Raw genomic sequence first — 27,182 nt, 5'->3', positions numbered from 1 at the left:
TTTTCTCACTTCTTGTCAGCCTTTCAACCAATGTAGAGCCCAAACTCTTAAACTGTATACTGCTTCCTGCCTCCAGAGGTTTCATCCACCTTAGTGGATGAATCAAGTAGCCATCTTTGAGTATAGGCAGATGAGGAGGGAATGGCAGTCCAAGGCTCTGCCTGATCACCCAGACTTTCATTCTTATTGTCCTCCTTGAATCCTTAATGAAAATGATCTGTAGCTATGGGGATGGTAATATGGCACCTGCTACATCTGTGACAGAATGTGGTATATGTTTGTGTGTGTGTACTCAATATATACCCAATATATGTTAGTTTCATTTAGCCTACCCTCTAATTTCTATTAATAAGTACTTGGGTATTCTGTCATATTTCTGAAAATAAATACTTGGGTATTCCATTTTTCACCTGTTTGTGTGTTTTAACTTTTTTTCTTCTTGTTTATTTTACTTCCAGAGATGTGAAAGGGCTGAATCATTAGCGAAAATAAAATCAAAGGCCTTTTCAGTTGTCACTCAGGTAAGTTATTTCTTTAATAAAGTAATTTGGTAATTGACTGACTGCTTTTTAAATTACATTTCAGTTTTTCATCAAAGTGGTAATACATGTACTTAGTTTTAAAAGTCAGATAATACTAGAGAGATTATGTAGCACAACAGTTCTTTTCTCTGCCACTTCCCACCCTGGTATTCCTAACCTTGAGAGGCAACGTCTTCGACTTTTTCTCTTTTAGCAATTTCTTCTGATACTTACCTGGAATTTTGATGCCATTTTCTTTATTGTCTTTCAGCTTCTAGTATTACTGATTTTGGAAGATTGTCGGGTTTCGCTTTGCCCTGGAGTTCAGAAATTTCATTTAATACATATAATGTAACTTGGTATACATCTTTTTGGTTTATTGTCCCTGGCACTCATGGTGCCCTCCTTTCAATCTGATACCTTTCAGTTCTGAAGAAGTTTTTGTATCATTTCTTTGATACAAATGTGCTTTGCTACATCTTTTCTATTCTTGAACTTTCCCTATTTTTCCTCTTTTATTTTCAGTCTTTTTCTTGTTTTCTATTTTCAGGGAGATTTCATAGGCTTTATCTTCTGAACCATTATATTGATTTTTTAAAATTTCTCCTGATTTTTTTTTTCATTACTAAGAATTTTTCTTGTTCTCTGAGTGTTTCTTTTTTATTTTTTAAATGTATTTTTTCACAGGATGCAATAACTTTTTCTGTTTAAGGATATTAATTACAGTTTTTTGATGGTTTCTCCCATTTCCTCTGAGTAATTTTTTTTTCTATTTGTTTGAACTCTTTCATTTTGTTGGCTTTTTAAAACTGATTGAAGATCCTCAGATATCTGTTCCTATTTAAGAGAGGTCAAAAGGAGGAGATAAAGCTTATTTAACCTCTAGATTTCTTTTTCTTGGATCTAGTTATTTAGAGAGCAATCTTCCATTCCCTTGTCTATGGGAGGAGGGTGGGAAATAAGCCTGGCTGCCAGTGTTTTGAGAGCCTACAGAGATAATCAGCTGGGAGGCTCACCATTCCTTATTCAGGTTTCACTCAGCCCCTCTATTTTCAGTAAGAGGCCTCACATACTTCCTCAGCTACACCAGTTTCCTTTGAGCCTATAGCCTTTCTCATTTAGCCCCCTCAGAGAGCAGGCCTCCTGTTTTGTATAGGAGGTCAGCTGCCTGGCTTTGAGGCTAAGGAATGAGACAACATTCTTACAGATTTTCAATGCACCTGCCTGTTTTTTCAGTCCCACCTCAGCCTTCCAAAATGCCGGGATTACAGATGTGAGCCACTGCGTCCGTCCCTTTGCCCATTTTTTAATGGGGTTGTTTTTGTTTGTTGAATTGTTTAATTTTCTTATAAATTCTGAATATTAGACCTTTATTGAATACAAAGTTTCTGACTGTTTTCTCCCATTCTGTAGGTTATCTGTTGTTTATTTCATTGTACAGAAGCGCTGTAGTTTGGGTCCCACTTGTCAATTTTTGTTTTTGTTGCAATTGCTTTTGGAGACAGTGATAAATTCTTTGCCAAAGCCAATGTCTAGAATGTTATATCCTAGGTTTTCTTCTAGGCTGTTTCTTATCTTAGGTCTAACATTTAGGCCATTAATTCATCTTGATTTTTGCATATGGTGAAAGGAAGGGGTCCAGTTTCAATCTTCTGGATATGGCTAGCCAGTTATCCCAGCACCATGTATTAAATAGAGTCCTTTCCCCATTGTTTTTTATTGTCGACTTTGTCAGAGATCAGGTGGTTTGTAGTTGTGTGGCTTTATTTCTGAGTTCTCTGTCTGTTACATTGGTCAATGTGTCTGTTTTTGTACCAGTACCATGCTGTTTGGGTTACTATACTGTATCTGTGGTTTCTGCATCCATGGATTCAACCAATTGTGGATTGAAAGTATTTGAAAAAAAAATTGCATCTGTACCAAATATATATATAGACTTTTTTCCTTGTCATTATTCCCCGAACAATATGACAATCATTTACATATCATTAGGTATTATAAGTAATCTAGAGATGATTGAAAGTATTTGCATAGGTTATATGCAAATACTACACAATTTTATATCAGGAATTTGAGCATCTCTGGATTTTGGTATCTGAAGGAGATCCTGGAACTAATCCTCCATGGATACTGAGAGATATGATTGCTTTTTAAGACTTGCTAATACCTGTATTGCATATACAACATTAACTGAACATTCTTTGTTTAAGCAAGTAAGGGAATTCACCTACTGATGTAACAGAACAAATCGTTAGCCAGGATTGGCTAAGGATATCTGTGTCTCAGACAAAGATATCATTAAGACTGGCCCTCCCTTTTCACTGCTGTCAAGTGCTGTTTTCCTGACAGCTCCAGCTTTGCATGTTCCCAGCTTTAGGTTCAAAGACAAGAAAGAATTTTTCCTTCCTAACAGTTAAACAGTTCCAAAGTAGCATTTAGTTAGCCACATACCCCACCTGCTAGCCTCCCCACTCCCAACAAATTACCCTGGTCATGGGGCTGTTAAACTCGTTGTGGCCAGATTTGAGCCAGATGGCCATACCTGGAGCCAAACATGAAGTACTTCTCCTCAGAACACATGGTAATGCCTAAGGGAAATACATTTATTAGAATATGCCTGTTACACCTCTGTTGCCCAACCATGCCACATAATAGAACAACTTCATTTTAACCCCATGTGAGTAGATGGTGATGACAGCTGCAGGAAACTTCATGTTATAAAGGTAAGAGACTATATGACACGGGTAGTTATAGTAAGCCAGGGTAATAATGAAGTGTTTCATTACAGATATTTCTATAAATCTTTCCTCATCTTTGATTGTATGTTTTGTCTTTCCCTGAATTACCTATCTTTTGGATTCATTTTGTAATTTATTTGTTAATTGGATTCTGACTTTTAAGGCATCCAAATCGAGAAGGCATCGTCAAGTCAAACTTGATTCTTCTGATTCTGATTCTGCATCTGGTCAAGGACAAGTCAAAGCAACTAGGAAAAAAGAGAAGAAAGAAAGATTGAAACAAGCAGGAAGGAAGATGTCTTTCAGAAACAAAGGTAACTTTTTAAATCTTACTAAGTTTCAAAAAAAGGAGAATGGGTTTTATTTACAACTTTGCCTGACCTCTGTTTGCTTGTTAAGGATTAGCTGCTTGTTTGAGAACATTTTTGTGAGATTTGATATTAAAAATAAATTATCTTAGATTCTTGGAATCTTACTGCCTAGAAGGGACCCTAGGAATCATATCAATTGTGTCATTTTATAGATGATGAAATTTAGGCCTGTCCGGGTGGTGGCTCATGCCTGTAGTTCAGCACTTTGAGAGGTCTAGGTGGGCGGATCACTTGAGGTCAGGAGTTTGAAACCAGCCTGGCCAACATGGTGAAGCCCCATCTCTACTAAAAATATAAAAGTTAGGCTGGCTGCAGTGGCTGACGTCTGTAATCCCAGCACTTTGGGAGGTCTAGGTGGGAGGATCACTTGAGGTCAGGAGTTTGCAACCAGCCTGGCCAACATAGTAAAGCCCCGTCTCTACTAAAAATATAAAAGTTAGGCTGGGTGCAGTGGCTCACATCTGTAATCCCAGCACTTTGGGAAATCTAGGTGGGCGGATCACTTGAGGTCAGGAGTTTGAAACCAGCCTGGTCAACATTGTGAAGCCCCATGTCTACTAAAAATATAAAAGTTAGGCCAGGCGTGGTGGCTCAAGCCTGTAATCCCAGCACTTTGGGAGGCCGAGGCGGGTGGATCATGAGGTCAAGAGGTTGAGACCATCCTGGTCAACATGGTGAAACCTCGTCTCTACTAAAAATACAAAACATTAGCTGGGCATGGTGGTGCGTGCCTATAATCCCAGCTACTCAGGAGGTTGAGGCAGGAGAATTGCCTGAACCCAGGAGGCGGAGGTTGCGGTGAGCTGAGATCGCGCCATTGCACTCCAGCCTGGGTAACAAGAGTGAAACTCCATCTCAAAAAAATAAAAATAAAAATATTAAAGTTAGGCAAGGTGCAATGGCTCACATCACATCTGTAATCCCAGTGCTTTGAGGCTGAGGCGGGCAGATCACCTGAGGTCGGGAGTTTGAGACCAGCCTGAGCAACATGGAGAAACCCTGTGTCTACTAAAAATACAAAATTAGCTGGGCGTGGTGGTGCATGCCTGTAATCCCAGCTACTCGGGAGGCTGAGGCAGGAGAATTGCTTGAGCCCCAGAGGCGGAGGTTCTAGTGAGTCAAGATTGTACCATTGCACTCCAGCCTGAGCAACAAGGGCGAAACTCTGTCTCAAAAAAAAAAATAGTTAGCTGGGCATGGTAGCATATGACTGTAATCTCAGTGACTTGGGAGGCTGAGGCATGAGAATCACTTAAACCCAGAAGGCGGAGGTTGCCGTGCACTGAGATTGTATCACTTCACTCCAGCTTAGGTGACAGAGTGAGACTCTGTCTCAAAAAAAAAAAAAAAAATGTAGGCATATACAGATTAAATAAATTGTCTAAAATGATATATTAATAGCTAGTTGTGAAATCAGTCTAGAATTATCCAGTGCATATTTTATTAGTAATTTTTGTGTGTGATTATGTGTAGAATAAGATATAAGTAATGCATTCTATAAACCATGTTTCTTTTAAGCTGTATTAAGGTGTCCTTGCTTTTCCTTTGACACAGTGTATCTGTAAAATTACCTTTCTTAAGGAAAGGACTTTTGTGTATATTTCAATAGTTTGGTTTTTAAAAAAATTGTATGAAAAATGTATATGGACCCTACATAAATTTGGAATTTGATTAACAGGCTTACTTAGGGTAAAAAAAAAAGGAACATTAAAAACATTAGTAAGTATGTAAAGACTAATACAGAATTCACTCCTAACTACTGCAGGAGTATATGAAGATAAGTTAACAGCCTTTTAGCATTTTTTCCCCTATACTGAAGCAGCGGAAGGAGAATTGAAGTTAAATACCTTTACTATGTCCCAGATATGATTAAGTGCTGTAACAGTAGCTTTAAGTGCACTAAGAATTCAGAGGAGATACCATGTTTGTTAAGTATGATCAAGTAATAGTTCAAAAGGAGATTTTTCTACTTCTTTTCACAATGCTAGTGGATATTGTGAAGAAAATTGTTAGACTAAACTCACTTTTAAATATTACTGACAAAATCCTAAATCACATATATCAAAAATAATCCTAGACAAAAAAACACCTTGACTGAGTACACATATTTCAGGATGCATTCAGAATCTGCTAATATGATTTGCCATATAAATAGGTTAAAGGGGAAAATGTGAATTTATTTTAATAGTTACTAAAGAATACATTTATAATATCCAGCATCCATTCTTGATTTAAAAAAAAAAAAAAATCTGGCCGGGCACTGTAGCTCATGCCTATAAACCTGCACTTTGGGAGGCCAAGGCGGGCAGATCACCTGAGGTCAGGAGTTCGTGACCAGCCTGACCAACACAGTGAAACCCTGTCTCTACTAAAAATACAAAAATTATCCGGGCATGGTGTCAGGTACCTGTAATCCCAGCTACTTGGGAGGCTGAGGTGGAGGTGGAGCTTGCAATGAGCTGAGATCACGCCATTGTACTCCAGCCCGGGGAACAAGAGCGAGACTTCATCTCAAAAAAAAAAAAAAATCTTCTGGATAAAGGAGTCAGCAAACCATTTCTGTAAAGGGCCAGGTAGTAAATATGTTAGGTTTTGTGGGCCATGTTTCTGTCACAACTACTCAACTTTACCATTGTAATGTGAAAGGAGCTACAGACGATATCAAAATACATGAATCGTGGTTGTAGTCCAGTAAAACTATAAAAGCAGGTAGTGGGTCCGATTTGGTCCAGGGGTCATAGTTTGTTAACTCTTGCCCTAGATAAAATAGAAGATTATTTGTTTAATCTTACAAATGTGTGTGTGCACAGATATATTAGATCACAAGTTGCCTCATGCTCAATGGTAATATGGATGAAGTATCACAGTTTTACTTAATGTTGATCTTAAAGAGGTAGTCAGTGTAATCAGACAAGAGAGTAAAGGGAGATACGATATCAGAAAGAGAGGCTACAAAATTATATGATTTGTGAATGATTTTATGCCTAAAAATATTCTAAAAAGAATTTGCTGAAAAATAGGAACAAAAATTTAGGGAGATAAGGGTTACCACTGTAGACCTTACAAAGATTAAGAGGTGACTAAGGCAAAGTTATAATTTTATGCCCATAAGTTAGATAGCTTAAATAAAATGGATTAATTTACTAAGAGACACAAATTTCCAAAACTGATGCAAGAAGAGATATAAAATCTGTGTAGTCTTATGTCTACTGAGACCTCGAAATATCTGAGACAGGTCTCAGTCAATTTAGAAAGTTTATGTTGCTAAGGTTAAGGACGTGCCTGTGACACAACCTCAGGAAGTCCTAAGACATGTGCCCAAGGTGGTCAGGGGTACAGTTTGCTTTTATACATTTTAGGGAGACCTGACACATCAGTCAATATGTGTAAGTTGCACATAGATTTGGTCCGATAAGGCATCAAGTGGGGGCTTCCAGGTTAGAAGTAGATTAGACAGAAAGTTTTTTGAGTCTTTGATGGCCTTCTGCTGAATATAACAATTTACTCTGGCTCAATGAATCTGCATTTTCACATAAACAGTAGGGGAGAGGAAGCAATCAGGTATGCATTTGTCTTAGGTGAACCTCAGAGGGATGACACTGAATAGAATGGGAGTTTGCCCTAAGCAGTTCTCAGCTTGACTTTTCAGTTTAGCTTAGTGATTTTGAGGTTCCGAAATTTATTTTCCTTTCACAATGCTAAAGAAATTAAATTCCCAGGCTTCTCTGGAAATTTTAGCAAACGTTCAAGAAAGGAATGATATAGATTCTTTCAGAAAATACAAGAGGGAACACTTTCCAGCTTACTGACGTTGCAAGAAAGAACTAAAGACCAATATCCCTTATCTCCTACAAAATTCAAAATGGATTATGGACCTACATTTGAAACCTAAAATTATGAAACTTGTGAAAAAATATGTAGGAGAAAAATGTGTTCTTGGATTGGGCAAGATTTTTAAATATATGACATTAAAAAATACAATCAAATTATGAAACAAAGCAATTGATAAATTGTCATTCCTAAAGTTACAATTTTTGTCTTTAGAAGATACTGTTAAGAAGATGAGAAGATAAACCATAGACTCGGAGAAAATTTTTGCAAACTACTGCCCTGATAAAGGTCTTGTATCCAAAATAGTAATATTTAAAAAAATCTAACTCAGTAAATACACAGACCACCCAGTGAAGAAGCAGGTAAAACACTCCATCAAAGAAAATATGTGGATATTAAATAAGCATATAAAAAGATGTTCAGCATCTTTAGTAATTAGAGAAATGTAAATTAAAACCGCAATGACATTCTGCTAAACCTTGACCGGCAACAACAACAAAAAGACCCCACAAAACAAAACAAAAATTGTAATAACAAAAGCTGTTGAGGATTTGTAACAAGTGGAACCTGCATGCTCTTCTGGTGTGAATCCAGGTTACTTTGGAAAACTGGTAGTTTTTAAAAGGTAAACATGTACTTACCATTTGACCCAGAAATACTATTCCTTGGTATTTACACAAGAGAAATGAACACTTAATGTTCACACAGAAATGTGTATGCAAAAGTTTATGTGGCTTTATTCATAATCACAAGAACTGCAAACTGCCTAAAAATCCTTCCACTGCTGATTGGATAAACTGTGGCTTATCCAAATGCAACTCAGAAATGAAAGAGCTACCATACACGTAACAACATGGATGAATCTGAATTTAGTGTGCTGTGTAAAGGAAGACAGACACAAAAGGCTACATAGTATATGATTCTATTTATATGACATTCTGGAAAAGGCAAATCTATAGGGACAGAAAAATGTGGTTGATGTGGTTGCTAGGGACTTAGGGGTGGAGGAAGGTGCTGAATACACAGGGGCACAGAGAAACTTTTGGGGTGATGGAAAAATCTGTATTTTCTTTTCTTTCTTTCTTTTTTTTTTTTTTTTTTTTTTTTTTTTTTTTTTTATTTGAGACAGAGTTTTGCTCTTGTTGCCCAGGCTGGAGTTCAATGGCACAATCTTGGCTCACCACAACCTCTGCCTCCCAGGTTCAAGCAGATCTCCTGCCTCAGCCTCCTGAGTAGCTGGGATTACAGACATGCACCATCGTGCCCTGCTAATTTTGTATTTTTAGTAGTGATGGGGTTTCTCCTTGTTGGTCAGGCTGGTCTTGAACTCCTCATCTTAGGTGATCTGCCCGCCTCAGCCTCCCAACATGCCGGATTACAGGTGTGAGCCACCACGCGGGCCAAAATCTTCTGTATTTTCACGGCAGTGGTAGATTGCACAACCATGCATTTGTCCAACCTGCTCTGTACAGCAAAAATTGTGAATTTTATTGTATGTTAATAATACTTTAGTAAATCTGACTTACAGTCAAACAAGAACAAAAACAGAGTACATAAGATTGTTTATTTTAGTTATATTTCAAAAATTAACTTCTGGTAGATTAAAATGTTTTTTTCCGAAGTGATTAAAGAAAATGTTCAGCTAAATTAAATTTAAAGGAGTTTAATTGAGCAATGAACGATTTGAGCATCATGCAGACACAGAATCACAGCCGGTTCACAGAGGCTCCAGTGCAGCACGTGGTGGAAGATTTATAGCCAACAAAAGGGAAATGAGGTATAGAAATCAGAAGTGAGGTACAGAACAGCTGGATTGGTTACAGCTTGGCATTTGCCGTATTGAACACAGTTTGAAGACTCAGCAGGGTATGAATGGTTGAAGTACCGCCGCTGGGATTGGCCAAGACTCAGCTATTGTTCAGGCACATATTCCTAAATTGGGTTTTCAGTCTTGTCTACCTATTAAGCTAGGTTGCCATTTGTCCACAAAGACTCAAATATAGAATTATGGTGTCCTTCTCAGGCCATATTTAGTTCACTTTAACAGAAGTTTCAAAGATATTTAGGTTTACAAACCCTCACAAGTACTTTTTATTAACAGTCAGCCTTCATATAGGCATAGCAACCAAGCTGCTTTCTTAAAGACCTGAAAAAAATTTTTTTAATGTAGTTAAGGAACAAAGGAGGAACAAGTGCAAAAATAGGAAAAGAAAGAAATTAAATGAAAGGAACTTTCATCTTGAGTGTGTGACAGGTATAATTTCTGAAATATCACTTCCTTTGTTAATCATATCTTACTTAGTTCCTGAAAACAACTGCCTTGTAAGTTCTGAAACTAACTTAAGGACAGGCTCTATAGCATAGCTGAGATTTGTTATTGAATTTTCTCAGGGTATTAGGGAGGAATTACCCATGAGAAAGAATAAAGTATTATAAAATATGATCTGAATTGAGATCTTCTATCATGGCTTAATGAATCCAGCTAAGGTATTGTAAATACTCTGAAGCAGAAGTAATTACCTGAATAATAAAGACCCAAATGCTTACTTCATAGTTTCCCATTAATCAAAAGTTCATTTCCATACAGTGGAAAAGGTGATTTTATAGTTTTTCAGAAAAAGGAGCCTTCAGGTCCATAAAAGGCAAAAGATCTTACAAAGCCATTTGCACATATGATACTGTTAAAATTTCTAATCTTAAAAGAGCTCTTATAAACGAATAAGAAAAGGACCACAATCCAGTAGAAAAAGAGGCTTAGGACATGAATAGGCAATCACGAATGCAGGCAAACAGTCAGTGCATATAGGAAATACAGAATTTTGTTTATCATAAAAGATGTATTAATTAAAACATTTTTATATTATTTGATCAGCAAAGATTAAAGATAATACCCATTGATAGTGAAAGTGTAAGGAAATTAAATATCAATTTAAGTGGAAGAGTAAATTGACACATTGTTTTCATGGAGCAATTTAGAATCATGTCAAAATTTTAAATATACATGCCTTTTAACTTAGAATTTCTAGGAATTCTGTACAGATCATAAATATAAAAGGACATTCATTGCAAGATTATTTGAAATGGCAAACTGTAAACAACTCAAATGTATGATGGGTAAATACAACTGTCAGTCCATACAAAGGAATACTTTGCAGTTACTAAAAAGCTAAAGAAAGCTCTATGTATTTATATATTACATGAAAATATGTCCAAAATATATTGATTAAAAATAAAACACAACATAATCTATACCTTTCTTAGCGAAAAGCCTTTTTAAAAAAGTATGATCTCGGCCGGGCGCGGTGGCTCAAGCCTGTAATCCCAGCACTTTGGGAGGCCGAGGCGGGTGGATCACAAGGTCAAGAGATCGAGACCATCCTGGTCAACATGGTGAAACCCCGTCTCTACTAAAATACAAAAAAAAATTAGCTGGGCATGGTGGCGTGTGCCTGTAATCCCAGCTACTCAGGAGGCTGAGGCAGGAGAATTGCCTGAACCCAGGATGCGGAGGTTGCGGTGAGCCGAGATCGCGCCATCGCACTCCAGCCTGGGTAACAAGAGTGAAACTCCGTCTCAAAAAAAAAAAAAAAAAAAAAGTATGATCTCATTTCTATTAATAAATACATATATACATACACACATCAACATAGTATGTAGCACTGAAGAAATCTAGATGTGTATGAAGTTTTACCAGTAGTTAATTTTCAGGGATAGTATAATGAGAAACTGTCCATGAATTTCTGTAATGTTTGGATTTTATAACCATGTGTTACTTTAGTAATCAGTAGAAATCCACAGACCTTTTTACACATAAGGTAAACATAATTCCATAGACTCCTACAAGTAAAGGGGCTGGTGTGAAAAAGGCAAAGGACCTGGGAAGTATAGAGCGAAGGGTACATTTAGGCTGGATTGTAAAGGGTATGTTGGGGAGTTAACTGTAAATAGTGCTGGAAAAATAGGTTGAGGATTGTATTGTGACCAGGCTTTAACTATGGATCCAAGAAGTTTACACTTCAGTTGGTAGGCAGAGGGGGAGTCAACTGAAGCTTTTGAGCATGAAAGTGGCCTGTCCAAAGTTTTCCTTGAAGAAAATCAGTCTGGGAGTAGAATGGTAGGTAGCTGCAAGCAAACTGAAAATAGAAACACTAGTTAGAAAGCTGTGCAGTAGTTCAGATTTAGGAGTAAGGAGCATGTGCCACGTGGTCATGGAAATTAGAGAAGCAAGGCTAACAGATATAAGAGCCAAATATGGAGGCCAGTGGAGAGGGTGAGACAGAATGCTTAATGTCTAAGCATCTGGGAGGATATTCGTGTCCTTAATGTTGGAGAAATATGATGACACAATAAAGATTTCATTTGGGGGAGAATTTGCTCTAGTCTGCCTTTCGAGACTTAATTTCTGTAATAATTGCTTGGTACATAAATGGGTGCTCAGTATATTGATGGAATTTACTTAAGCTTGTGTTAAGTTTCAGTTATGTGCTCACCATTCCTCAAATATAACATGCATGTTGATAGGACATCACTAATAACCAGTGCTATGATGGATGAAGATGATAACAGCTACTGTTATACACTTTTTTTTTTTTGTTTTGAGACAGTCTCACTTTGTCACCCAGGCTGGAGTGCAGTGGCATAATCTCGGCTCACTGCAACCTCCCCCTCCCGGGTTCCAGTGATTCTTGTGCCTCAGTCTTCCTAGTAGCTTGGATTACAGGTGCCTGCCACTATGCCCAGCTAATTTTTGTATTTTAAGTAGAGATGGGGTCTCACCATGTTGGCCAGACTTGTCTTGAACTCTTGGCCTCAAATAATCCGCCCACCTGAGCCTCCCAAAGTGCTGGGATTACAGGCATGAGCCACTGCACCTGGCTGTATAACTCTTTTTATCTGCCAGACTTTTTCTCATGTGTCCAAGGCCTCCTAGATAATCCATAGCAGAACTGAGACTGGAATGAGTGTCTGAATCTAAGCCTGACTCTTTAATTGCCATACTGTGCTACCTTTTGAGTCATTGGAGGTGTGGATCTGGAGCTGAGATTAGACATACACTTAAGTAAATTTGTTCTTCGTTGTATTCTAGCTGCCTGACTGTAATCATTTGTTTTGATAATAAGTAATGGTTTGTTACTGATAATTGTAATTATTGATTACCACACATTAATGAGTAAATTGTAATTATTGATTACCACACATTAATGAGTAAAACTGCCCACCTGAGACCTTCTAGGGAGTTAGTTTTATGGATAATTGAGGTTAATGATTATAGTGTTGAAATTTACCTTTTTTTTTTGGAACATACGTGTGCATGTGTCTTTATAGTAGAATGATTTGTAGTTCTTTGGGTATATACCCAATAGTGGGATTGCTGGATCAAATGGAATTTCTATTTCTAGATCCTTGAGAAATCGCCACACTGTCTTCCACAATGGTTGAACTAATTTACACTCCCACCAGCTGTGTAAGAGTGTTCCTATTTCTCTACATCCTCTCCAGCATCTGTTGTCTCCCAATTTTTTAATGATCACCATTCTAACTGGCGTGAGATGATATCTCAGTGTGGTTTTGATTTGCATTTCTCTAATGACCAGTGATGATGAGCATTTTTTCGTATGTTTTTTGGCCTGATATATTTCTTCTTTTGAAAAGTGTCTGTTCATATCCTTTGCCCACTTTTGAATGGGGTTGTTTGTTTTTTTTTCTTGTATATCTGTTTTAGTTCTTTGTAGATTCTGGATATTAGCCCTTTGTCAGATGGGTAGATTGCAAAAATTTTTTCCTATTCTGTTGGTTGCCGATTCACTCTAATGATGGTTTCTTTTGCTGTGCAGAAGCTCTGGAGTTTAACTAGATCCCATTTGTCTATGCTGGCTTTTATTGCCATTGCTTTTGGTGTTTTAGTCATGAAGTCCTTGCCTATGCCTATGTCCTGGATGGTTTTACATATGTTTTCTTCTAGTTTTTATGGTGTTAGGTTTTATGTTTAAATCTTTAATCCATCTGGAGTTAATTTTAGTGTAAGGTGACAGGTAGGTGTCCAGTTTCTGCTTTCTGCACATTGCTAGCCAGTTTTCCCAGCACCATTTATTAAACATGGAGTCCTTTCCCCATTGCTTATTTTTGCTGTGTTTGTCAAAGATCAGATGGTTGTAGATGTGTGGTGTTTCTTCTGGGGTCTCTCTTCTGTTCCATTGGTCTGTGTCTCTGTTTTGGTACCAGTACCATGCTGTTTTGGTTACTGTAGCCTTGTAGTATAGTTTGAAGTCTGGCAGTGTGATGCTTCCGGCTTTGTTCTTTTTGCTTAGGATTGTCTTGGCTATGTGGGCTCTCTTGTAATTCCATATGAAGTTTAAAGTGGTTTTTTCCAGTTCTGTGAAGAAGGTCATTGGTAGCTTGATGGGGATAGCATTGAATCTATAGATTACTTTGGGCAGTATGGCCATTTTCACGATATTGATTCTTCCTAACCAGGAGCATGGAATGTTTCTCCATCTGTTTGTGTCTTCTCTTATTTTGTTGAGCAGTGGTTTGTAGTTCTTCTTGAAGAAGTCCTTTACATCTTTTGTTAGTTGTATTCCTAGGTATTTTATTCTCTTTGTAGCAGTTGTGAATGGGTGTTCACTCTTGATTTGGCTCTCTGTTTGTTATTAGTATATAGGAATGCTTGTGATTTTTGCACATTGATTTTGTATCCTGAGACTTTGCTGAAGTTGCTTATCAGTTTGAGAAGATTTTGGGCTGAGACAATGGGGTCTTCTAGATATACAATTATGTCATCTGCAAATAGAGACAGTTTGACTTCCTCCTTTCCTAATTGAATATTCTTTATTTCTTTTTCTTGCCTGATTGCTCTGGCTTGAACTTCCCATACTATGTTGAATAGGAGTGGTGAGAGAGGACATCCTTGTCTAGTGCGTGATTTCAAAGGGAATTCTTCCAGCATTTGCCCATTCAGTATGATAGTGGCTGTAGGTTTGTCATATATAGCTTTTACCATTTTATGATATGTTCCATCAATACCTAGTTTATTGTGAGTTTTTAGCCTGAAGGGCTGTTGAATTTTATAGAAGGCCTTCTCTGCATCTATTGAAATAATCATGTGGTTTTTGTCTTTGGTTCCATTTATGTGATGGATTACATTTATGGATTTGCGTATGTTGAACCAGCCTTGCATCCCTGGGATGAAGCCTACTTGGTCGTGATGGATAAGCTTCTTGATGTGCTGTTGCAATCTGTTTGCCAGTATTTTATTGAAGATTTTTGCATTGATGTTTATCATGGATATTGGCCTGCAGTTTTCTTTTTTAGTTGAGTCTCTGCTGGGTTTTGGTATCAGGATGATGTTGGTCTCATAAAGTGAGTTAGGGAGGATTCCCTCCTTTTGGATTGTTTGATACAGTTTCAGAAGGAATGGAACCAGCTCCTCTTTGTACGTCTGGTAGAATTTGGCTGTAAACCTGCCTGGACCTGGACTTTTTTTGGTTGGTAGGCTATTGATTGCTGCCTCTACTTCAGCCCTTGTTATTGGTCTATTCAGGGTTTCAGCTTCCTCCTGGTTTATTTCTGGTAGAGTACAAGTGTCTAGGAATTTATCCATTTCTTCCTGGCTTACTGGTTTATGTGAGTAGAGCTGTTTGTAGTAATCTCTGATGGTAGTTTGTATTTCTTTGGGATCAGTGGTGATATCCCCTTTATTGCTTCTTATTGCATCTATTTGATTCTTCTCCCTTTTCTTTTTTGTTAATCTGGCTAGCAGTCTATTTTGTTGATGTTTTCCAAAAACCAGCTCCTGGATTTATTGATTTTTTTGAAGGGTTTTTTTGTGTCTCTATCTCCTTCAGTTCTGCTCTGATCTTAGTTATCTCTTGTCTTCTGCTAGTTTTTGAGTTTTTTTTGATCTTACTCCTCTAGTTCTTTCCATTTTGATGATAGGGTGTCGATTTTAGATCTTTCCTCTCTTCTCTGGTGGGCGTTTATTACTATAAATTTCCCTCTCAATACTGCTTTAAAGGTGTCCCAGAGATTCTAGTAAGTTGTGTCTTCATTCTGGTTGGTTTCAAAGAACATCTTTATTTCTGCCTTCATTTCATTGTTTATCAAGTCAACTTTAAGAAGCAAGTTGTTCAGTTTCCAAGTGGTTGTGAGGGTTTGAGTGTGTTTCTTGATCCTGAGTTCTAGTCTGATTGTGCTGTGGTCTTACAGACTGTTTGTTATGATTTCTGTTCTTTTGCATTTGCTGAGGACTGGTTTGCTTTCAATGATGTGGTCAATTTTAGAGTAAGTGCAATGTGGTGCTGAGAAAAATGTATATTCTGTGGATTTGGGGTGGAGCATTCTGTATATGTCTATTAGATCCGCTTGGTCCAGCTCTGCATTCAAGTCCTGGATATCCTTGTTAATTTTCTGTCTCGTTGATCTGTCTAATACTGACCGTGGAGTATTGAAATCTACCACTATTATTGTTTGGGAGTCTAAATCTCGTTTTAAGTCGTTAAGAACTTGCTTTATGTATCTGGGTGCTCCTGTGTTGGGGGGTGTATAGATTTAGGTTAGTTAGCTCTTCCTGTTGGATTGATCCTTTTACCATTATGTAATGTCCTTCTTTGTCTCTTTTGATCTTTGTTGGTTTGAAGTTCATTTTCTCAGACTAGGATTGCAACTCCTGCTTTTTTTTTTGCTCCCCATTTGCTTGGTAAATCTTCTTCCATCGCTTTCTTTTGAGTCTATGTGTGTCTTTGTATGTGAGATGGGTTTCTTGAATACAGCACACTGATGGGTTCTGACTTTTTATCCAGTTTGCCAGTTTGTGTCTTTTGATTGGGGCGTTAGGCCATTTATATTCAATGTTAATATTGTTATGTGTGAATTTGATCCTGCCATTTCGTTATTGGCTGGTTTTCTTTCTCATTGGTTGACTCATTTTCTTCATTGCATTTTTGGTCTTTGCCAACTGGTTTGCTTTTTCAGTGACTGGTACTTGTTCCTTTCCGTGCTTAGTGTAGGGAGCTCTTGTAGGGCAGGTCTGGTGGTAACAAAATCTCTCAGTAACTGCTTGTCCATAAAGGATTTTATTTCTCCTTCACTTATGAAGCTTAGTTTGGCTGGATATGAGATTCTGGGTTGAAAGTACTTTTCTTTAAGGACGTTGAATATTGGCCCCCACTCTCTTCTGGCTTGTAGGATTTCTGCCAAGAGATCTGCTGTAAGTCTGAGTGGCTTCCCTCTGTGGGTGACCTGTCCTTTCTCTCTGGCTGCCCTTAGCTTTTTTCCCTTCATTTCTACACTGGTGAGTCTGACGATTATGTGCCTTGGGGTTGCTCTTATTGAGGAATATCTTTGTGGAGTTCTCTGTATTTCTTGAATTTGAAATTTGGACTGCCTTGCTAGGCTTGGGAAGTTCTCCTGGATAGTATCCCGGAGTGCGTTTTCCAGCTTGTATTCATTCTCCCCATCATATTCAGGTACTCCGATCAAGCATAGATTAGGTTTTTTTCACATAATCCCATATTTCTTGGAGGCTTTGTTCATTTCTTTTCACTCTTTTTTCTCTTTTATTGCCTTCTCTTTTTATTTCATTGAGTTGATCTTCAATCTCTGATATCCTTTCTTCTGCGTGATCGATTAGGCTATTAAAACTTGTGTTTGCTTCACGTAGTTCTCGTGCTGTGTTCTTCAACTCCATCAAGTCGTTTATGTTTTTCTCTAAACTGCTTATTCTAGTCAACATTTCGTCTAACCTTTTTTCAAGGTTTTTGGTTTCTTTGTATTGACTTAGAACGTGTTCCTTTAGCTCTTAAAAGTTTGTTATTATCCACCTTCTGAATCCTGTTTCCGTCAATTCTTCGAACTCCTTCTCGGTCAAGTTGTGATCCTGTGTTGTTGAGGAGTTGTGGTCCCTTGCAGGAGAAGAGGTGCTCTGGTCTTTGGTGGTTTCACTTTTTTTGTGCTGTTTTTTTTCCCATCTCTGTGGATTTACCTAGCTGTGGTGTCAGAGAGCTACTTGATGAGATCGCTTGTCTGCCTGTGGGGGCACTACTGGGTTTCTAGGGACTCCTTCAGGTTACTAGGGAAGTTTCCTGAAATTTACTTTTTAAAAATTTAATTATTTTTTATTATCTTTCTCAAAAAAAAAATATATATATATATATATATATATTTTTTTTTTTAAGGTGGAGTCTCACTCTGTCACTCAAGCTGGAGTGCAGTGGCACGATTTCGGCTTACTACAGCCTGTGCCTCCTGGGTTCCAGCAATGCTCCTGCCTCAGCCTCCTGAGTAGCTGGGTCTACAGGCACATGCCACCATGCCCAGCTAATTTTTGTATTTTTAGTAGAGGGGGGGTTTTACCATGTTGGCCAGGATGGTCTCAATCTCCTGACCTCATGATCCACCCGTCTCAGCCTCCCAAAGTGTTGGGATTACAGGTGTGAGCCACCACATCAGGCCCGCATTCTTTTTTGTATATTTCTTGTTTTCTACATTTATCATTTTTGTAATTAGAAAAACACTAAAGTCAGATATATTTTATGCTCTCTTATTTTCTGGAGCATTGTGTCCTTAACATAATTTAATATTCTCCTGACAAGTCATGATCACCATCATGACTATTATGTTACTGGGTTTTATAATGTAATGATTCCGTCAAGAAATAGACTGGGTGTGGTGGCTCACACCTGTAATCCCAGCACTTTAGGAGGTGGAGGCGGCTGGATCATGGAGTCGGGAATTCGAAACCAGCCTGGCCAGCATAGTGAAACCCCATCTCTACTACAAGTACAAAAATTATCCAGGCGTGGTGGCATGCACTTATAGTCCCAGCTACTCAGGAGGCTGAGGCACAAGAATTGCTTGAGCCTGGGAGGCAGAGGTTGCAGTGAGCTGAGATTATACCACTGCACTCCAGCCTGGGCTACAGAGAGACTGTCTCAACAACAACGAAAAAAGAAATAACGTAAGTGTGGGGCAGTTCATACTAAATGGCTTCATGCCAAAGTGCTTTATTCTTATGTTTCTTTATTATTATTATTATTTTTAAATAGTGTTTCTGTTATACTTACTGTAGTAAATGTCTTTCTGTTCTCAGTGTGCCGGCTTAGGAGACTGAGACAGAATTGCTTGAACCCAGGAGGCAGAGGTTTCTATGAGCTGTGATGGCACCACTGCACTCCAGTGTGGTTGACAGAGTGAGATGCCATCTCAAAAAAAAAAAAAAAAAAAGAAGCAAAATGTAACATATCAAATGATAAAAGTTTGGGGCAAAGAAAAACACAGTCTAAAAAATAGTGTTTATGGGATTGCTTTTGGGACATGGAAGTTGTGTGCTAAATGGTACTTGATATGACAGTGATATCTGATAAATTTCATTGGGATATTTCTTCAGGTAGCAGGAGGTTGATGTAGAGAACCTCTAGTGTTTTTGAAAATGGAAAGTCAATGGCAAATTAGGATGAGAGAAATATATCTTGTAGAGCGTATGTGGTAAGAAAAGAAAGTATGTCTGAATCCAAAAACAAGGCTATTAAGCTCAAAAATTACATTTGTAATTAATTTAATAAAGTTGAAGTAACATGTGATTATTCTTTGATGCCTGCACATCTGACCCCTGTGGTGTGTGATAAAGATTAAATATAGTATTTGTGTTTGGCTAATTTTGTTTATTCCCTTTTGCTGTTTTCTCTAGTAGAAGAACTAGAGACTATTTTCAAAGTATAAATACAAATATATTAGTACTCGAAAAAAGACAGGTATTCTAGAATGTGTATTTATGTTTACCATTACAATTTCAGTTTTTATGTGTCTAATTTTTATGCTGTAATAATGATATTTTTTGTAAAATGTTTTCTCAAAGATTAATATTTTTTGTTTTTATATAATATTTTCTAAATATTTGCAGGTAACATGCAGAATATACACAAAGAAGATAAACCTTTAAGTTTGAGTATGCCTATAATTACAGAAGAGGAAGAAGAGAATGAAAGTTTGAGTGGAACAGGTACAGATGAAATTTTGTCAAACTAGTGAAGTAAACTTACACTCACAGTGCATCAAGGTTTAGAACCCTTGAGGAACATGACAGTTTGCTGTGTGTTCTTGTGACTCTTTCATTTTTGGCCCATTGGAGAATTTCAGTATTAGTCATATCATTTATGACATCTCAGAGTCAAGGATAATACAATTAACGAATGGTATAGATACTGATTAGGTATCTTATCAGTTTCATCTTTGTGAAGATGTCTCTCTCAGACCTCTGACCTGCTTCCATCTGGACAGTGTTTCAGTACTTCTAATCCTGACTGCTGTTCTTTTTTCAGTTTTTTTGTTTTTGTTTTTAATGAGACAGGGTCTTGCTGAGTTGCCCAGTGTAGAATGCAATGGTTCAATCACAATGACTTACTACACGTGGCTTCGACCTCCCCAGCTCAGGCTATCCTCCCCTTCCGTCTCAGCCTCATGAGTAGCTGGGACTACAGTCACATGACACTATGCCTGGCTAATTTTTGTATTTTTTTTATAGAGATGGAGACTCACTGTGTTGCCTAGGCTGGTTTTAAACTCCTGGGCTCAAGCAATCCACTTGCCTCGGCCTTCCAAAGTGCTGGGATTATGGGCATGAGCCACCATGCCTGGCTTAGGAATTTGTCTTCATCTTCATTTGTTTTTTTCCTTGTCTTCTCTATTTTTCTTTTTCTGCCATTCCCCTTTTGTTTTTCACTGGTGGGGACTATTTCCTTCTTTGAGATGCAGTCTCACTCTGTTGCCCAGGCTAGAGTGCAATGACGCAGTCTTGGCTCACCGCAACCAGCACCTCCTGGGTTCTAGTGATTTTCCTGCCTCAGCCTCCCAAGTAGCTGGGGTTACAGGCACCTGTCATCATGCCTGGCTCATTTTTGTATTTTTGTAGAGATGGGGTTTCACCGTGTTGGCCAGGCTGGTCTTGAACTCCTGACCTCAAGTGATCTGCCTGCCTTGGCTTCCCAAAGGGCTGGGATTACAGGCGTGAGCCACCACACACAGCTGGAATATTTCTTTTTGCCACATCTTTGATAATTTTCATGTTTTTGGGTTTTCTATTACTTTCTTTGCTTTTAATGATCAGTGACCTTTAGGTTTGTGCTGTTTTTAGATGGACAGTTATTCAAGTGTTGTTTCTGGCATCTCCTCTGGTAGCGAGAATGATGTATGGTACTAGTGTATTGGGTTATGTTTCTAGGTTTAACTGACATGAAATTGGAATCTTAGTCATTTTCTCCCTCTTAGTACTGGCCTAAGTATCTTTGATGTTTAGCACACTGGGTTTATACTAATTATAGGGAGTGCATACCCGTATCAAACAACTTCATGGTAACTTGTTATTATTAATTAGGATTTAGAATGACTAAGGGCCACTATCTCAGTAGATTGATATTGCAATAAGATTGAGATCTTACTATCTCAATGGAGATAGTATGTTTTAAACTGCTATATCATTTTGAAGAAAAAATTCTTGAATATGTCAGGTTTAAGATTTTTTCGTTGTGTCTTTGCTGTGAGGGCATTCTTACTGTGTTGTACCAATTAGACATCTATGTAGTTTAAATGTATATTATCAATTAGGTATTATCATTTAAGTGTCAGTTACTTTTCTTAGATCTGACTGACTTAAACTTTATGTCTTTAGAGTTCACTGCATCCAAGAGGAGGAGAAAACGCTGAACAAAGAGCCTGGTGTAGTTTTTCATTTTGAGCTTTCTGACAGAAGAAAAGATTGATATTTTGTGTATTGAACAGGAAGATTGCCAGTATTAAAAATAAGTATTCTGGGAAACTATAGGTTATTTCTTGGAAATTGCAATACACAGTTCTAGAATAAAAGAGCAAAAAATTAGAATCAGAATTCTTTAATTTTAACATTTTTAATGATATGCATAAATGGAGATAAAACTTGTATTTAGTATATAGTAGAAAAAATTCTGTTATTTGAAGATCGTTACTGTTTCCTATACCATTTTATGACACTATGCAGTCCTAATACAGTCTGGTAATACTATTCTATTAAAATATTTTTATTGAAATTACTAATGTTTATTGTATGCAAATCACTGATTATTTTGTATCTACAGTCTGATAATGGATTTTTATTATGTATATTACACTATTTTGTATGTTGTTAAGTGGAACAAAGTTTTTGCCTTGTTTTATTTTTTAATACATAAAACTCACATTCTCATAACATGATTGATAACTTAGGAAGTTCACAACTTACTTTCTACTTCTGCAATTGATGAAATATTCTTTAGTGCTTTTTTAAAACTCCCTTTGGTCTAATGTATATATATGTTTATGTTAGTGTATGTGTAGTATGTGTATGAATGTGTGTCCATATATATATAAGACTAGTGAATAAATTGTGTAAGTATTTGAATACTAATACTTAAATTAGTATATAATACTAATTTATATTTTATATTTATATTTTATATAAATACTATAATTTATTAGTATATAATACTAATTTAAATTAAATAGTATAAATTTAAATTAGTAGTATATAATACTGATTTAAGTATTAGTATTCAAGTACTTACACAATTAGTACTTAAATTAGTATATAATACTAATTTAAGTATTAATTTAAGTACTCAGTACTTTAATGCTAATTATTTTCAATAAAACCTTTAAGAAGAATAATGTAAATTTCAGAATGTGTCTGTGGTACAGAATAGTTGATATTCACAGAAAAAAAATCTATAGCTTCATGAGTATGTTTCTCTGTTTGTTAACTTTTCATTCTGGATACTGTTGTTAGAGACTGAGCCATGTTATTTGAATTGCTGCCAATAGCAGATCATCTCTGTATTATGTTTTTGGCTCAACTGTTTTTTTTCTCCCTAATAGAGATCAGGTATCGCTATGTTGCTCAGGCTGGTCTTGCATTCCTGGGCTCAAGCTGTTCTCCTCCCTCAGCCTCCCAAAATGCTGGGATTATAGGTGTGAGCCGCTGCACCCAGTATTAACCTGTTTTACAGTTGATTATACTTCATGCTGTTTTCTATCATGGTATTATTAAAGGATTTAACATTTTGGTTAAAGATCAAATTCATGATATCTCTGTATATAATCTTTAAAAATCAGAATAGTAATGCTGACCCAAATAAAACTTTCATTTATTAGAATTCATGCTGTCACAAAATTCCTTTGACATCAGATGTTTTTGGTCATAGATGGGGCACTTCTCATTATGTGGACATTGGGTGGAGCATCTTGGATGTAAACATTCTGGGGTTGGGGTATAGATTCATTATTGGCCTCACTTGATGTGCCCAGCTGTTTGCTAGAACCTGTCTGATCATTAAAGTTTATAGACATTGTACAGCTAACACTCCGAGTTGCCCTCTGTCTTTCCATAACTGTACTTATAAAATATATGCTGTCGTTTCACTTGTACCTCAAGATGGTTAGTGTCCTGCCCCCATTCACAGTTAGTAAGTCATGCTTCTGAGTCATAAACACAGGGCTCAGGCTTATAATTTCAGTGTCTTTTTATAAAAGCCAACACAAGTGGAAATCCAGAAAGATACTTTTAACTATAAGCAGTAAAACTCCACTTCAAAATGGCTTAAACAGTAAGGAAAGTTTATCAAAATCAGGTGAGTTCCAGCAAAGGGTGGCTCTGGCTTACATAGTACATCAGTTTCATGATAGCTTCAAATACCTAGGTTTCGTTTTTTTTCTTTTTCCTTTTTTTTTTTGAGACAGTTTTGCTCTGTCACCCAGCCTGGAGAGCAGTGACATGATCATGATTGACTGCAACTTCAACCTCCTGAGGTCAAGCTGTCTGGCCACTTCAGCCTCGTTGAGTAGCTGAGTCTACAGGTATGTGACCACATACTTGGCTATTTTTTTTTTTTTTTTTTTTTTTTTGAAACAGAGTCTCGCTCTGTTTCCCAGGCTGGAGTGCAGTGGCACCATCTCAGCTCACTGCAACCTCCGCTTCCTGGTTCAAGTGATTCTTCTGCCTCAGCCTCCTGAGTAGCTGGGATTACAGGCGTGCACCACCACACCCAGCTAATTTTTATATTTTTAGTAGAGACAAGGATTTACAATGTTGGCCAGGATGGTGTTGAACTTCTGATCTCAGGTGATCCACCCACCTTGACCACCTAAAGTGCTGGGATTATAGGTGTAAGCCACCACACCTGGCCAGCTAATTTTTTAATTTTTTGTAAAGACAAGGTCTCACTATGTTGCCCAGGCTGGTGTTGAACTTGCAATCCTCCCACCTTATTTTCCCAAAGTGCTGGAATTATAGGTGTAAGACTGCACCCAGCCTAGGTTTGGGTTTTTTTTTTCTTTACTGTTTTTTGTTTCTTTTTTTGAGATGGAGTCTCCTTGTATCACCCAGACTGGAGTGCGGTGGTGCAATCTTGGCTCACTGCAACCTCTGCCTCCCGGATTTAAGCAATTCTCTGCCTCAGCCTCCCGAGTAGCTGGAATTACATGCACTCGCCACCATGCCCAGCTAATTTTTTTATTTTTTTATTTTTATTTTGGTATTTTTAGTAGAGACTGGGTTTCATCATCTTGGCCAGGCTGTTCTTGAACTTCTGACCTCGTGATCCACCCACCTTGGCCTCCCAAAGTGAGGTTTGGGTTTTTAAGGAAAGCTTTATATCAGTGTAGGGAACTTCCCAAACATTGTTGGCCAACATTGTAACCAACCTTCCAAGCTGACCTTTATAAGGATAGCCATCTCAGGCCTGCTGAGTCACCTCTTTTCTGAACAGCTTCATTGCATTTGTCACTATTTCAAAAAATTGCATTGATCTTTGTGTCTAGATATTGGTTGACTTTTCTGTTGGATGAATCTACCTGGTCAAACTATATAAAATTTTAATTATCACCAAATTGAGCTCCAGAAAGACTGCCAGATTATATTCTGACTAATGGTATTTGTGGATGACTCCGTATCCGCATTTTTAATTTTGTAATTGTCAATTGAATACAGCCTTGACTCTTAGTAGAAAATCACAAAGGCCAGGCACAGTGGCTCACCTGTAATCCCAGCACTTTAGGAGGCTGAGGTGGGCGGGTCACTTGAGCTCAGGAGTTTGAGACCAGCCTGAGCAACATAGTAAAACCCCATTTCTATAAAAAATACAAAAATGAACCAGGCATGGTGTGCACCTGTAGTACTGGCTACTCAGGAGGCTGAGATGGGAGGATCGTTTGAGCCCAGGAGATGGAGGTTGCAGTGGGCTGAGATCATGCCACTGCTCTCCAGCCTGGGCAACAGGGCAAGACTATCTAAAAAAAAATATTAAGCAAATGAGAGTTATATGATAAATTTGACAGAGTGCAGTACTTAAGCAGTAGTGTTTGTTTTTGTTTTTGTTTTGTTTGTTTGTTTTTTGAGACAGGGTTTTACTCTGTCTTCTAGGCTGGTGTGTAGTGGCACCATCCCGGCTCACTGCAACCTCCGCCTCCTGGGTTGAAGCAATTCTCCTGCCTTAGCCTCCTGAGTAGCTGGGATTACAGGCAAGCCACTGTGGCTGGCCTTAACACAAGTTTGTGATTTTCTACTAAGAGTCAAGGCTGTATTCAATTGACAAATTACAAATCATCTTTGCCTGCCACCAGACCCAACTAATTTTTTGTATTTTAACAGAGATGGGGTTTTGCCATGTTGGCCAGGTTGGTCTCAAATGCCTGACTTCAAGCGATCTACCTGCCTTCATCTTCCAAAGTGCTGGGATTATAGGAGTAAGCCACCATACCCGGCCACAGTAGTGAGTTTTTCATGAGTATATGTTGAAGATAAGGTATGAATCACTTGATAGACTTGCTTTAAACATAAAATTGAAGCTCATTGAACAGAGTTCAAATAGAAAATATTTGCGTTTAACAGTGAGTTTTCAAAATTAAAGTATGAAGTCCAAATACTAGTTATCTATTAAGCTATTTATATTGCCAACTTAATTTGTTTTTTCATGAATTTCTTTTCAGGTTTAAATATGTGGGAATAAAATTATTTTTAACAATTTGAATTAACAAACTACTGAGTTCCTCCTTCAGCAGAAAGCTCTTTCTTTTGCATAGCAAAGTTATTTCACAAAGTTTAGTCTAAGGACCATCCATATTAGGATCCTGGGCCCCTCTCTGCCACCTCCTGCTCCAATGAATTAGACTTTGTGGGGCAGCAGAAGACGGGAGAGCCTGCTTAGCCTCACTTTAATTAGCTCCCCAGGTAATTCTTTTTTTTAAATTGCATTTTAAGTTTTGGGGTACATGTGAAGAACATGCAAGATTGTTGCCTAAGTACACACATGGCAGTGTGATTTGCTGCCTTCCTCCCCATCACCTATATCTGGCATTTCTCCCCATGCCATCTCTCCCCAACTCCCCACCCCCCACTGTCCTTCCCCTATTTTCCCCCAGCAGACCCCAGTGTGTGATGCTACGCTCCCTGTGTCCATGTGTTCTCATTGTTCAACACCCGCCTATGAGTGAGAACATGTGGTGTTTGATTTTCTGTTCTTGTGTCAGTTTGCTGAGAATGATGGTTCCCAGGTTCATCCATGTCCCTACAAAGGACACGAACTCATCATTTTTTGATGGCTGCATAGTATTCCATGGTGTACATGTGACACATTTTCCCTGTCTAGACTATCATCAGTGGGCATTTGGGTTGGTTCCAGGTCTTTGCTATTGTAAACAGTGCTGCAATGAACATTCGTGTGCATGTGTCCTTATGGTAGAATGATTTATAATCATTTGGATATATACCCAGTAATAGGATTGCTGGGTCAAATGGGATTTCTATTTCTAGGTCCTTGAGGAATCACCATACTGTCTTCCACAATGGTTGAACTAACACTCCCACCAACAGTGTAAAAGTGTTCCTATTTCTCCACATCCTCTCCAGCATCTGTTGTCTCCAGATTTTTTAATGATTGCCATTCTAACTGGCATGAGATGGTATCTCAATGTAGTTTTGATTTGCGTTTCTCTAATGACCAGTGATGATGAGCATTTTTTCATGTTTGTTGGCCTCATGTATGTCGTCTTTTGTAAAGGATCTGTTCATATCCTTCACCCACTTTTGAATGGGCTTGTTTTTTTCTTGTAAATCTATTTTAGTTCTTTGTAGATTCTGGATATTAACCCTTTGTCAGATGGGTAGATTGCAAAATTTTTTTCCCATTCTGTTGGTTGCCAGTTCACTCTAATGGCTGTTTCTTTTGCTGTGCAGAAGCTGTGGAGTTTGATTAGGTCCCATTTGTCTATTTTGGCTTTTGTTGCCAATGCTTTTGGTGTTTTGGTCATGCCAACTTAATTGTAATAACTGTGCCAAGTGATCAAAGCATGATTTCAGTATTAAATATTTACTACATTAACATTTTGTGGGAGAAGAGGGGTTGTGGCAGTGTATATAAGCATAAGCTGTGTTTTAAAATCCCACCACGTCCAGAAATCCCAGTATCTGAAAGTGTTGTTCAAAGTAGCTAATTAGAATTATAGTAGTAGTATATTCCAGGTTTACTTGGGGTATCTTAAAACCCATGAATAAAAAATGGAGTCATAAAGAAATTGCAGCTTGTATGGACACTTAATTAGGGGAATATTTTTTACTTTGAAAGTAAAGTATCCTAATTTTTTCAGAAGAGAGATACCCCGGGAAAAGTTCTCTATGAGAAATCATAATGTTGTCTTTTTTTTCCTTCTGTAGTACTATTATGGGT

The 27,182-nt window shown here is 37.8% G+C and overlaps 1 protein-coding gene across 2 annotated transcripts in view; it reads left to right on the top strand.

The window, feature by feature from the left end:
• The window catches only part of SNAPC1 (small nuclear RNA activating complex polypeptide 1), a 35,536-nt gene extending 13,674 nt beyond the window's left edge, over window positions 1-21,862 (top strand). For both annotated transcript variants that reach the window (XM_010335139.3, XM_003924411.4), the window contains 4 exons: window positions 459-521; window positions 3,423-3,573; window positions 19,358-19,456; window positions 21,122-21,862. In XM_010335139.3, the coding sequence (XP_010333441.1) occupies window positions 459-521; window positions 3,423-3,573; window positions 19,358-19,456; window positions 21,122-21,156 (348 nt within the window). In that variant the 3' untranslated portion in view covers window positions 21,157-21,862. The remainder of the gene's footprint in view (window positions 1-458; window positions 522-3,422; window positions 3,574-19,357; window positions 19,457-21,121) is intronic.
• Window positions 21,863-27,182: the final 5,320 nt, after the last annotated feature.

This window comes from Saimiri boliviensis, chromosome 2 (genome assembly GCF_048565385.1).
Source record: "Saimiri boliviensis isolate mSaiBol1 chromosome 2, mSaiBol1.pri, whole genome shotgun sequence".
NCBI classification, from domain to species: Eukaryota; Metazoa; Chordata; class Mammalia; order Primates; family Cebidae; genus Saimiri; species Saimiri boliviensis.
This window is presented reverse-complemented; position numbering and strand designations above follow the sequence as displayed.